The sequence below is a fragment of the Triticum dicoccoides genome, chromosome 2B (assembly GCF_002162155.2).
Source record: "Triticum dicoccoides isolate Atlit2015 ecotype Zavitan chromosome 2B, WEW_v2.0, whole genome shotgun sequence".
In the NCBI taxonomy this organism is placed as follows: Eukaryota; Viridiplantae; Streptophyta; class Magnoliopsida; order Poales; family Poaceae; genus Triticum; species Triticum dicoccoides.
In genome coordinates, this window is record NC_041383.1 from 16564332 (window position 1) to 16576414 (window position 12083).

General features: G+C 42.6%; 1 protein-coding gene across 1 annotated transcript; it reads left to right on the forward strand.

The window, feature by feature from the left end:
* Nucleotides 1–1130: 1130 nt before the first annotated feature.
* Nucleotides 1131–7203, forward strand: LOC119361792 (disease resistance protein RGA5-like). The gene is made up of 5 exons (XM_037626943.1): nucleotides 1131–1328; nucleotides 1559–2554; nucleotides 3789–5767; nucleotides 5902–5959; nucleotides 7081–7203. The coding sequence occupies exons 2-4, from the start codon at nucleotides 1731–1733 to the stop codon at nucleotides 5946–5948; spliced, it is 2850 nt and encodes a 949-aa protein (XP_037482840.1). The 5' UTR covers nucleotides 1131–1328; nucleotides 1559–1730; the 3' UTR covers nucleotides 5949–5959; nucleotides 7081–7203.
* The last annotated feature ends 4880 nt before the right edge of the window (nucleotides 7204–12083 follow it).

A 12083-nucleotide genomic window follows, 5' to 3' on the forward strand; every position in this document is an offset into this window, starting at 1 on the left:
AATTTAGCCTAAATAGGTCAAGTTGATCGGCATGAAGACACTTAAACAACTCCAGAAGGTCAGCCTTAATGATATCCCAGAAATTCTGATAAAATTCTGCGGAAAAACCATCAGGGCCTGGAGCTTTGTTGTGTTCCATTTGGAACACCGCCGCTCTCACCTCCTCTTCCGAGAAAGGTGCTGTGAGGATATTGTTCTCTTCCACCGTGACTTGTGAAATATCATCTATTCGGGCCTCGTCAACGGTGACATTCCCTTCATCTGGCGCCCCAAAAAGAGATTTGTAGTAGCTGGTGATATACCTTTTGAGCTCCTCCTGACCTTCGATCCGCCCCTCATCCTGTTGGAGACTATGAATACATTTCTTCCTATGTCGACCATTGGCGACCAATTGGAAGTATTTTGTATTACTATCTCCCATTAGGATGAAGTCAGCTTTGGACCTCTGGTAGTATTTGATCTCCTCTTCACGCAATAGACGGGCAACCTTCTCATTAGATTGATTTTTCAATTCAATCTCTTGTTGAGATAAGGTACGTGTCTCTGCAATTTTGTCAAGGTCATCAATGATGGTACAGAGGCGCTGCTTTTCTTTTTTGTACAATCCAATGGTGTGTTTAGCCCATCCAGAGAGGTGTTGCCTTATGGCCCTTATTTTATAATTCCATCTCTGAATCGGTGTACGACCAACAGCGGGCCTGTCCCAAACACTCTTTATTAAGTCTACAAAACCATCCCGATGCAACCATGCCAATTCAAATTTGAAAGGGCGATGGGCAGAATGACTCGTAGAATTAGAATCAAGAATGATTGGTGCATGATCCGATAATGCCTCGATACGCTCTAGGGCTCGCACGATTACCATAGGAAATTTAAGCTCCTATTCGGTATCCACCTCTCTTTCTTCATTTATGGCTTGTCACACATATGTGTGTTGTTACTACTTATGTTACTCCTCGCTGTGAGTAGTGTAAGGGTTTGGTCCTCAAGGAGCATCAGCACTAAGGGTGGGTCCCACGTGTTGCCTCTTGGCTCAGCCGAAAACTACACAATGTTAATTAATGTAAATGAACTATGAAGGCATCAACCAGCCTCCAAGATGGTGCCCACCATGAATAAAAGAATCCAACTGACCATTCTCCATCCTCTAGCAGTCGTTTCATCCTCCGTTCCTTTGTCTCCTCTCGATCCTCATTTGTAGCTACTCGAGGTGCTCTCCTAGCCAGATCTGGGCGTCTCCTTCCCGGAGAGTTTGGTGCAGCGCTCGTGGGGTGGGCCGGGGAAGGGGCGTCGGTGTGCATGCCCCAGGCGGTGCGTGCTGAAATCAGGTAGCTTCTATTCTTCCATGGTGTGATTTGTGGTTGAAATCAGGGGGCAAGAAGAACTGGAACCATTTTTTGGTTGATGCTTTAATTTGATCTGAGTGTGTGCTTTCTCAGGATTGTGCTGGCTGTGTTTGATGATTTGTCTTTTTTTACATGAATGATTTGATTTGGATTCATCTTTTCTTGTTTGATTTTTCTGTTTCGGATCTGACTACCGTCTTCGAAGCTTGCAGTGTGGGGTCGTTAATTAGAGGCGACGCCAAGATCAGAGTCAGCGCCGTCGAAGCTTGCAGTGCATAGAGTCGTCCTCTAAATAGCAGCGCTGCAGTACACAAACGTACATGTACATCAACCACCGTGCGCCCCTCAACCAAACAACAAAGCAACTATACTAATCAACAAGCCATGTCCATGGATCGGGCAACGGGCGCCATGGGCTCCCTGCTCTCCAAGCTACTCGAGCTCCTCAACGAGGAGTACAATCTGCAGAAGGGCGTCAAGGAAGGCGTTAGATCTCTTGAGGAAGAGATGAGGAGCATGCAAGCTGTCCTCCAAGTGGTGGGAGAGGTGCCGCGGGACCAGCTCGATGTCCAGGTCAAGCTCTGGGCAGGGGAGGTCAGGGAGCTCTCCTTCGACATGGAGGACGTCGTCGACAAGTTCTTGGTGCATGTCGATGACGACTCTGAGTCTGCAGCCAATTCGAATAAGCTCACACAGCTCACCGAGAAGTTTGCAGGCTTGTTCACTAAAGGGAAGGGTCGCCATGGGATCTCCGTTGCGATCAAGGTCATCAATAAGCAAGTCCAAGAGGTTGCTAAAAGGCGTGCAAGGTACAATGTCGACAATATTGTCATCAGGCCTGCAGTTGTGTCACCTGATCCTCGCCTTTGGGCTGTCTACACGGAAGTGACAGAGCTTGTTGGTATTGCTAGAAAAAGGGAAGAGCTGAGGAAGTTGCTCTCGGTGAGGGACATGTCCAAGAAAAAGATGAAGATTCTCTCCATTGTCGGTTTTGTGGGGTTAGGCAAGACCACTCTTGTCAAAAAGGTATATGACAAGATCAAAGGAGATTTCGATTGCAGTGCTTTTGTTTGTAGCGGTCCAAAGGCTGACCCAAAGAAGGTTTTGATGGACATCCTTGTGCATCTTGGTGTATATGAAAATCAGCTCACCCTATTGGATGAAAAATGCCTCATTAACAAACTCCGTGAAAGTCTAGAGAACAAGAGGTATGTATATATCACATGTCACCCTATTTATGAGGGTGTCCGGCTTACTTTGATAAATTATTTTCTATTGTATTTATGGAATAAGGTGTAAATTATCAAGTTACTGCTTTCATTGCAAAAGAAAAATTGATGACATTTAAGATTTTCTGTACTCTCCAACAAGCAGCTTTGGCCGTTAATTAACATCGAATTAATATGCAAGAAATTAATCCTAAACTGTTAATACTCAAAAAATATTTGTCATGTCAAATGTGATAGCACACAATGCTAACGTATAGATCTATTTATCTTTTTGTCAATTAGTGATCAAAAATAGAAAAACATGACTACCCATTTTCTAGGGAGTCAAATCCAGAACATACATAATACATAATATTCAAGATTTAGCCTAATTGTGTTTGACAATAAAGATTTAGACTAGTTGGTTCCTAGCAGGGCCCTCTTCTTTCTCTCTCCTGCTCTCCTCTCCCAATGTTCTTGAACTCTTTCGCTTTCCTGCCTGCCCCTCTCATATTCTCCTATGCTAGATCACTTAGCATAATGAGGCCTTGTATGTAATATACTCATCTTAGTAGGTGTTGGATTATTTTAGGATTTTTTCGGTTCCATGGGATTGTTGGAGGGGTTGAAGGGGATTGAGAGGGATTAAATCCCCTACAAATCAACGACCTCCTCAAGCCCTTCCAATCCTCTTTGTGGAGGGGACTAACCGAACAAGCACTTACGGGCGTCTGGTGTCCATCTTTTCTCCGCGCAAAGCACTCTACTATGTCAGGCTCCTACATGAGCGGTGTGCTATGCGTCCAGGAGGGCACCATTAGTATCTTAGTGTTTCCTTACCTTTTGCGTGTTCGCTTGTATGATTCTTAAGTTACAGAACTTAATTATGGGTTTTTGTGCCAACTATTCTGAGCCCATACATACATGTATGTATACATGCATAGTGGCATTCAGAAACTAAATTTAGCCCATACATAGAGACAGACACATTTTATCGGTCGAGCTTGAGGATCGATCTTGTCTCCCATACAATATTACAAAATATAGTTTTATCCAAACATGATTGTTAATCTTGCAGTTGGTTCGTCCTTGTGTTTCCTATCCCGGGCATCTTGACTATATCCAACTGTTTCTTCCACATGATACGGTTCATAATGCTACTGTTTCACTGGACAATCTTGGCATTGCTTGTGTGCCCATGTGTATTCCACTAATGATCTCATATAATTGATAGGTACCTCATTGTAATTGATGATATATGGGATGAAACATTGTGGAGAGTCGTCAACTGTGCATTCTCTAATAGTAACAATTTAGGCAGTCGGATAATCACGACAACTCGTATAATCAGTGTATCTAAATTATGTTCCTCGTCTGCAAATGATTCAGTCTATCAAATGCAACCTCTTAATGATGATGATTCAGAAAGTCTCTTCTATAAAAGGATTTTTCCTCACGAGAGTGGTTGTCCTTATGGACTTGAGGAGGCGTCCATAGCTATACTGAATAAATGTGGTGGGGTGCCATTAGCCATCCTTACTGCAGCGAGTCTTTTGGCTAGTAATCAGCAAATAAAAACGAAGGATCAGTGGCATGTTTTGCTACAGTCTATTGGTCATGGACTTACCGAAGACCCTCATACAAATGAGATGCTGAGGATAGTATCGTTTAGCTATTTTGACCTTCCTTCTTATCTGAAGACATGTTTACTATATCTAAGCATGTTTCTGGATGATCAAGAGATTGGCAAAGATCGATTGATATGGATGTGGATTGCCGAAAGTTTTGTCCAATACCAAACAGCAAAAAGTAGTCTCTTTGAGATTGGAGAAACTTACTTCAATGAGCTAGTGAACAGGAGCCTGATCCAGCCGGTATATGATTATCGTGGCATTGTATGTGCCTGTCGTGTACACGCAATTGTGCTTGATCTGATTTGCGGCTTGTCAAGTGAAGAGAACTTTGCTACTATGTTGAACGGTACTGGTGATATGATGTATTGTCCGACCACGATACGCAGGTTGTCCCTCCAGAATGCAAGAAAAGAAGAACATCAAACCACTCGTATCAGATCTATGAGCATGTCCCAGTTGAGGTCCGTTGTTACATCTGAACCTGCTATTGGTGTAATGCCGCCTTTCTCGAGCTTTGCTGTTTTGCGTGTATTAGATTTGACTGGATGTGATGTTAGTCGTCATAATCATCTTAACCTTAGGGAGTTGGGGAGGTTACTTCACCTGAGGTACCTAGGTCTGTCCACAACAGGAATTTCTGATGTCCCGGAAGAAGTTGGAAAGTTACAGTTTTTGCAGGTGCTGGATTTGAGGCAAAATTTGGGTATAAAAGAACTGCCATCGTCTGTTACTCAACTGAGAAGATTGATGTGCCTACTTGTTGACTGTTGCTGCAAGCTTCCAGATGGGTTTGGAAACCTGACATCAATGGAAGTGCTACAAGAGATCTGTGGTGACTCTCGGAACGTTGTGGAAGAGCTGGGTAACATGGAAAGGTTGAGGAAACTCAATATTTGGTTTAATGGTTTGAGCTTGAAGCTGGAGGTAGCTTTGGTGGAGTCACTAGTGAAACTGTCCAAGATCCAGAGTGTTGAAGTTGGGATCCGTAGTGATGATCTTGAATCCATGTATCTTTTGGGGGAACGCTGGGTGCCCCCTCGAAGTCTCCGGGAATTTAGCATAATCGGATCTGCCAAATTCTCTAGGCTTCCGGCATGGATAAGGAGGAATCCTTTGCGTCTGTCGGTTCTCTCCCAGTTAAATATCTTTGTCGAGGAACTAAGGCAGGAGGACATGGGATTGCTTGCATGGTTACCAGCTCTCTGTATTCTGGAGTTATGGACCCTCCACCAAAGGCTGCTAGTCGTTGCTGCCGATGGGTTCTGCTGTTTGACATATCTCACCCTGTTTTCGGATTCGCCGGGCCAAGTTGTGTTCCAGCCAGGAGCTTTGCCCAGGGCTGAACAAGTTGCGCTCCGTATCGGTTTGCGAGTTGCAAAAGAGGAAGCTGCTCGCAATAGTGGTGATTGGTTTGACCTTGGTATGGGGAGCCTGCCGTCGCTGCGGAACGTCGATGTCGAATTCGACTATTTGGGAATGACGGTCAGGGAGGCCAAGCAAGCAGAGGCAGCACTGGAGAACGCTCTCCGTGCCCATTCTAACTGTCCCACCTTTCGTATACTCCCAGAGATACCAGAAGGTATGTAATTCAAAACCATGATACTTGCACTACTATATATGTCCCTGCTTCCTTTTCAGTTTTCACTATTGCTTTTATGCATACATGTCTATATACGCTGATCGGCCTCAACTCTCTCTTTCTTTCTTCCACAGGCGCTCATGATGATGACGTCTACATTGAGGACGACGGGTCAGAGTGAAGAACATGCAGGTTACATACAGTTCTTCGTGCTAAAAATAAATCGCTTATGCGTGCATACATATTATTTTTACTCTCTAATTTGTATAGCCATGCTTGCACTTTGTGACACTTAATTTATAGTCCGTTATTGTTATTGGATAACCTAAAAATTCATGATTTTGTTTGATGCTATATCGTCATTTTTTTCCTTTAACTTGTTTTTCTTTTTCCGTAAATAAACAACTTATTTTTCTTTTCTTTTTTGATGGGATTGTCACATAATCCACCATAGTGTTTGGAGGGACCAAAACTGATATGTTTGCAGTGTTGGGTGTTTGAGTCGTCCATTTTAAAGCTTACAACATAACCAGTCAATGGTCAATAGTTGCGGGACCAGAAGTGTACTTTTTGTTTTATGCTCGCAATAGTCATGCACCCCCAATTGGGTAAACATGCACTAGGTACAGATATACATAAATAGCTTGGCACTTGACTTATATTTATGCACATACTCCCTCTGTTTCTTTTTAGTCCGCATATAAGGTTTGGTCAAAGTCAATCTTTGTAGAGTTTGACTAACTTTATAGTAAAAAATATAAACATTCACAATATGGAATCAGCATTATTAGATCCACCATGAAATGTATTTTCATACTATATAGTTCTAATATTGTAGATGTTCATATTTTTTAATATAAATTTGGTCAAACTTTGTGTAGTTTGACTTTGACCAAATCTTATATGCGGAGTAAAAAGAAACGGAGGGAGTACACCAGCTGGGATGCTTATGTGGGTCTGCAAGTTCTAGCGGATTCCAGTAGCGGGTGGTAATAAGTGCAGATTTTGTTGTGCCGAGGGAACGGTAGACCACTTGTTCATTCACTGTTCTCTTGACGACTAGTACGCTTGCTGGGGGTTGAGAGGGGTAGTGGAGTGTGCATTTGAGGTGAACATGAATTTCAATTCAGTGCATGAATTGTGTATATATCCACGGTGAAGTTGGGTGGTGGGACTATATTCTATGGGCTATTTGGGAAGCCAGAAACAGAGCGTGTTTTCATAATGTGTGTATATCCATATGATCCTACGAGTATTGTTAATTTTTTTTTAATACGAAAACTGCTCACTGCGAGTTCTGCTCTACTTTACAGAAGCGAGAGCTACAAGGGGTACAAGTCAGAGGGGCAAGATTGCTGCTGCCAGTGGCAGCTGATGCGTCCAGTAAGAAGAGATGGCGGGCATCTTTTGATCCTGCGGATTGCTGGCTAAAGACCCCCAAAAAAAAGGCAGGGATAATTGGGATGGTTCTACTCTTTTTGAATTGTTTGAATTGCTTACCACATGTGTCACATGGTGGAGTGGATTTGCTGGATTTAGTTTTTTATATTCTGGTTGCTGCTGCAGTGTTTTTGTTTGGAGATAGTAGTAGGGCCACGCGTGGAGTGTTGTTTGGAAATAATGGCTGTTGTTTTGCTGGTTGAGGCCGAGTTTTATACCTGGGGAACCGTATGGTTACGGTCCTTCACACCTTGACTATTTGTGTTTATCGCTTACTGTGCCAAACACTCTTTATCCTCTCTTGGTGAGGTGAACTTCTGATTGATCGTGTTCAATCAGATTCCTAAATATAAGTATTTTTAGAGATAACATATGATGGACTATATACAGAGCAAAATGAGGGAATCTACACTTTAAAATATGTCTACATACATTTGTATGTAGTTTGTAGTGAAATCTCTAAAAGAAACTTATATTTAGAAATCCGTATGTAGTTTGTAGTGGAATCTCTAAAATAAACTTATATTTAGGAACCGAGGGAGTAGTTGTAAATCCCCATTGTTTGTAACCTCTTTCGATATCGATATAGCGAGATTTCACTAGTTGACACCCATGATTTTTCATCGGAGAGGTCTTTTCACTTTAAAATTTTATGTCCACTGTGTTGATCTTCTTCGGTTTCTATTGCCTGTCATATAGGGTGGGCAACATATTTATTTTTCAAAACGGAGGCAAAAGATTTGCCTCGTCGATTAATTAAGTAGAAGAGAATTGCCCAGCTAAATAACAAAAAAGGCAAAACCCGATACAAATCCACCACACGTGGACTACTCATATAGCATGCAACCACATAAACGCATGATCAGCAACACCCGCCAATCCCCACAACACGAAACGACCACCAACCATCACATTGTTGCATTGCAAAGAAACCCTTGACGAGAGAACCTGTTGTAGACCACGGGCACCACGAGAATCCAAGGAATCATCAAGCAGCTGCGGACGCCTTTCCCATGGCGTCACTCTTCTTTGATTTGCTTCTGAGGGCCTCCTCCACAATCGTCTTTCTAGATCCAGGGCTAACCCTCTCCAAACGTGCGAGCAAGCTGTGGAGCTCAACTAAAAGAGAATCTCATCAACCTTCTCATGCACAGTCATCACCTTTCCCGCGACCACGTGTGGGTCGATAACCGCAACATCAGAACCTCCACGGTCCACAAAGGCGAGTGGCTGGCTGGGCGTCGAAGGATCAGGCGCTAGCATACCGAACGCCTCAACATCATCAGCCATATGTGCCACCGATACAATGAACTCAGGCGCCTCCAATTGCTCACATGACAAAGGCAAATCATGTCCCTCACACAAGATCACTGATACGTCCATTTTGCATCATGCTTTTATATCGATATTTATTGCATTATGGGTTGTTATTACACGTTATGTCACAATACTTATGGCTATTCTCTCTTATTTTACAAGGTTTATCAAGAAGAGGGAGAATGCCGGCAGCTGGGATTCTGGCTGAAAAAGGAGCAAATATTGGAAACCTATTCTGCACAGCTCCAAAAATCCTGAAACTCTACGAAAGTCAATTTTGGAACTAATAAGAATTATTGAGCAAAGAAAGTACCAAAGGGGGCCCACACCCTGGCCATGAGGGTGGTGGGCGCGCCCACCCCTACTGGGCGCGCCTCCTGTCTCATGGGCCCCCTGGTGGCCCTCCGGTGCCCATCTTCTGCTATATGAAGGCTTTACCCTGGAAAAAATCATAAGCAAGCTTACGGGACGAAACTCCGCCGCCACGAGGCGGAACCTTGGCGGAACCAATCTAGGGCTCCGACGGACCTGTTCTGCCGGGGAAACTTCCCTCCGGGAGGGGAAATCATCACCATCGTCATCACCAATGATCCTCTCATCGGGAGGGGGTCAATCTCCATCAACATCTTCACCAGCACCATCTCCTCTCAAACCCTAGTTCATCTCTTGTATCCAAAACCACAAATTGGTACCTGTGAGTTGCTAGTAGTGTTGATTACTCCTTGTAGTTGATGCTAATTGGTTTACTTGGTGGAAGATTATATGTTCAAATCCTTAATGCATATTAATACTCCTATGATTATGAACATGAATATGCTTTGTGAGTAGTTACGTTTGTTCCTGAGGACATGGGTGAAGTCTTGCTATTAGTAGTCATGTGAATTTGGTATTCGTTCGATATTTTGATGAGATGTATGTTGTCTCTCCTCTAGTGGTGTTATGTGAATGTCGACTACATGACACTTCACCATTGTTTGGGCCTAGAGGAAGGCATTGGGAAGTAATAAGTAGATGATGGGTTGCTAGAGTGACAGAAGCTTAAACCCTAGTTTATGTGTTGGTTCGTAAGGGGCTGATTTGGATCCACATGTTTCTTGCTATGGTTAGGTTTACCTTAATACTTTTGTTGTAGTTGCGGATGCTTGCAATAGGGGTTAATCATAAGTGGGATGCTTGTCCAAAAAAGGGCAGTACCCAAGCACCGGTCCACCCACATATCAAATTATCAAAGTAACGAACGCGAATCATATAAGCGTGATGAAACTAGCTCGACGATAATTCTCATGTGTCCTCGGGTGCACTTTTCTCATTATAAGAAACTATCCAGGCTTGTCCTTTGCTACAAAAAGGATTGGGCCACCTTGCTGCACCTTATTTACTTTCATTGCTTGTTACCCGTTACGAATTATCTTATCACAAAACTATTTGTTACCTACAATTTCAGTTCTTGCAGAGAATATCTTACTGAAAATCGCTTGTCATTTCCTTCTGCTCCTCGTTGGGTTCGACACTCTTACTTATCGAAAGGACTACGATAGATCTCCTATACTTGTGGGTCATCAAGACTCTTTTCTGGCGCCGTTGCCGGGAAGTGAAGCGCCTTTGGTGAGTGGAACTTGGTAAGGAAACATTTATATAGTGTGCTGAAATTTTCTGTCACTTGTTACTATGGAAACTAATCCTTTGAGGGGCTTGTTCGGGGCATCTTCGCCCCGACCAGTAGAGCAAAGAGTTGCTCCTCAACCTACTGAACCTACTGAAAATGTTTACTTTGAAATTCCTTCGGGTATGATAGAGAAACTGCTAGCTAATCCTTTTGCAGGAGATGGAACATTGCATCCCGATTTATACCTTATCTATGTGGATAAAATTTGTGCATTATTTAAGCTTGCAGGTATTCCCGATGATGTTGTTAAAAGGAAGGTCTTTCCTTTATCTTTGAAGGGAGATGTATTGACATGGTATAGGCTATGTGATGATACGGAATCTTGGAATTATAAATGATTGAAGTTGGAATTTCACCAGAAGTTCTATCATATGCATCTTGTTCATCGTGATCGTAATTACATATATAATTTCTGGCCTCGTGAAGGAGAAAGCATCGCTCAAGCTTGGGGGAGGCTTAAGTCAATGTTATATTCATGCCCCAATCATGAGCTCTCAAGAGATATAATTATTCAAAAAAATTATGCTCGGCTTTCTCTCAATGATCGCACCATGCTTGATACATCCTGTGCTGGTTCTTATATGTTGAAGACTATTGAATTCAAGTGGAATTTATTGGAAAGAATTAAACGCAACTCTGAAGATTGGGGTTCCGACGATGGTAAGGAGTTAGGTATGACACCTAAGTTTGATTGTGTTAAATCTTTTATGGATACCGATACTTTTCGTGGATTTAGCGCTAAATATGGACTTGACTCTGAGATAGTAGCTTCTTTCTGTGAATCTTTTGCTACTCATGTTGATCTCCCTAAGGAGAAGTGGTTTAAATATAATCCTCTCATTGAAGTAAAAGTAGTTGCTAAAGGAAATATGCCCTAGAGGCAATAATAAAGTTATTATTTATTTCCTTATTTCATGATAAATGTTTATTATTCATGCTATAATTGTATTAACCAGAAACATATTACATGTGTGAATACATAGACAAACATAATGTCACTAGTATGCCTCTACTTGACTAGCTCGTTAATCAAAGATGGTTAAGTTTCCTAACCATAGACATGAGTTGTTATTTGATTAACGGGATCACATCATTAGGAGAATGATGTGATTGACTTGACCCATTCCGTTAGCTTAGCACTTGATCATTTAGTGTGTTGCTATTGCTTTCTTCATGACTTATACATGTTCCTATGACTATGAGATTATGCAACTCCCATTTACCGAAGGAACACTTTGTGTGCTACCAAACGTCACAACGTAACTGGGTGATTATAAAGGAGCTCTACAGGTATCTCCGAAGGTACGTGTTGGGTTGGCATATTTCGAGATTAGGATTTGTCACTCCGATTGTCGGAGAGGTATCTCTGGGCCCTCTCGGTAATGCACATCACTATAAGCCTTGCAAGCAATGTGACTAATGAGTTAGTTGCGAGATGATGTATTACGAAATGAGTAAAGAGACTTGCCGGTAACGAGATTGAACTAGGTATTGAGATACCGACGATCGAATCTCGGGCAAGTAACATACCGATGACAAAGGGAACAACGTATGTTGTTATGTGGTTTGACCGATAAAGATCTTCGTAGAATATGTGGGAGCCAATATGAGCATCCAGGTTCCGCTATTGGTTATTGACCGGAAACGTGTTTCGGTCATGTCTACATTGTTCTCGAACCCGTAGGGTCCGCACGCTTAAGGTTTCGATGACAGTTATATTATGAGTTTATGAGTTTTGATGTACCGAAGGAGTTCAGAGTCCCGTATGAGATCGGGGACATGACGAGGAGTCTCGAAATGATCGAGACGTAAATATCGATATATTGGACGACTATATTCGGACTTCGGAAAGGTTCGGAGTGATTCGGGTATTTTTCGGAGTACCGGAGAGTT

Excerpts from the sequence above, each read along its gene's own strand:
- LOC119361792 (XM_037626943.1), top strand. The coding sequence starts at position 1,731 with ATGTCCATGGATCGGGCAACGGGCGCCATGGGCTCCCTGCTCTCCAAG. Across the intron at positions 2,555-3,788 it reads GAAAGTCTAGAGAACAAGAG|GTACCTCATTGTAATTGATG; the intron begins GTATGTATATAT and ends TATAATTGATAG. Across the intron at positions 5,768-5,901 it reads ACTCCCAGAGATACCAGAAG|GCGCTCATGATGATGACGTC; the intron begins GTATGTAATTCA and ends TTTCTTCCACAG.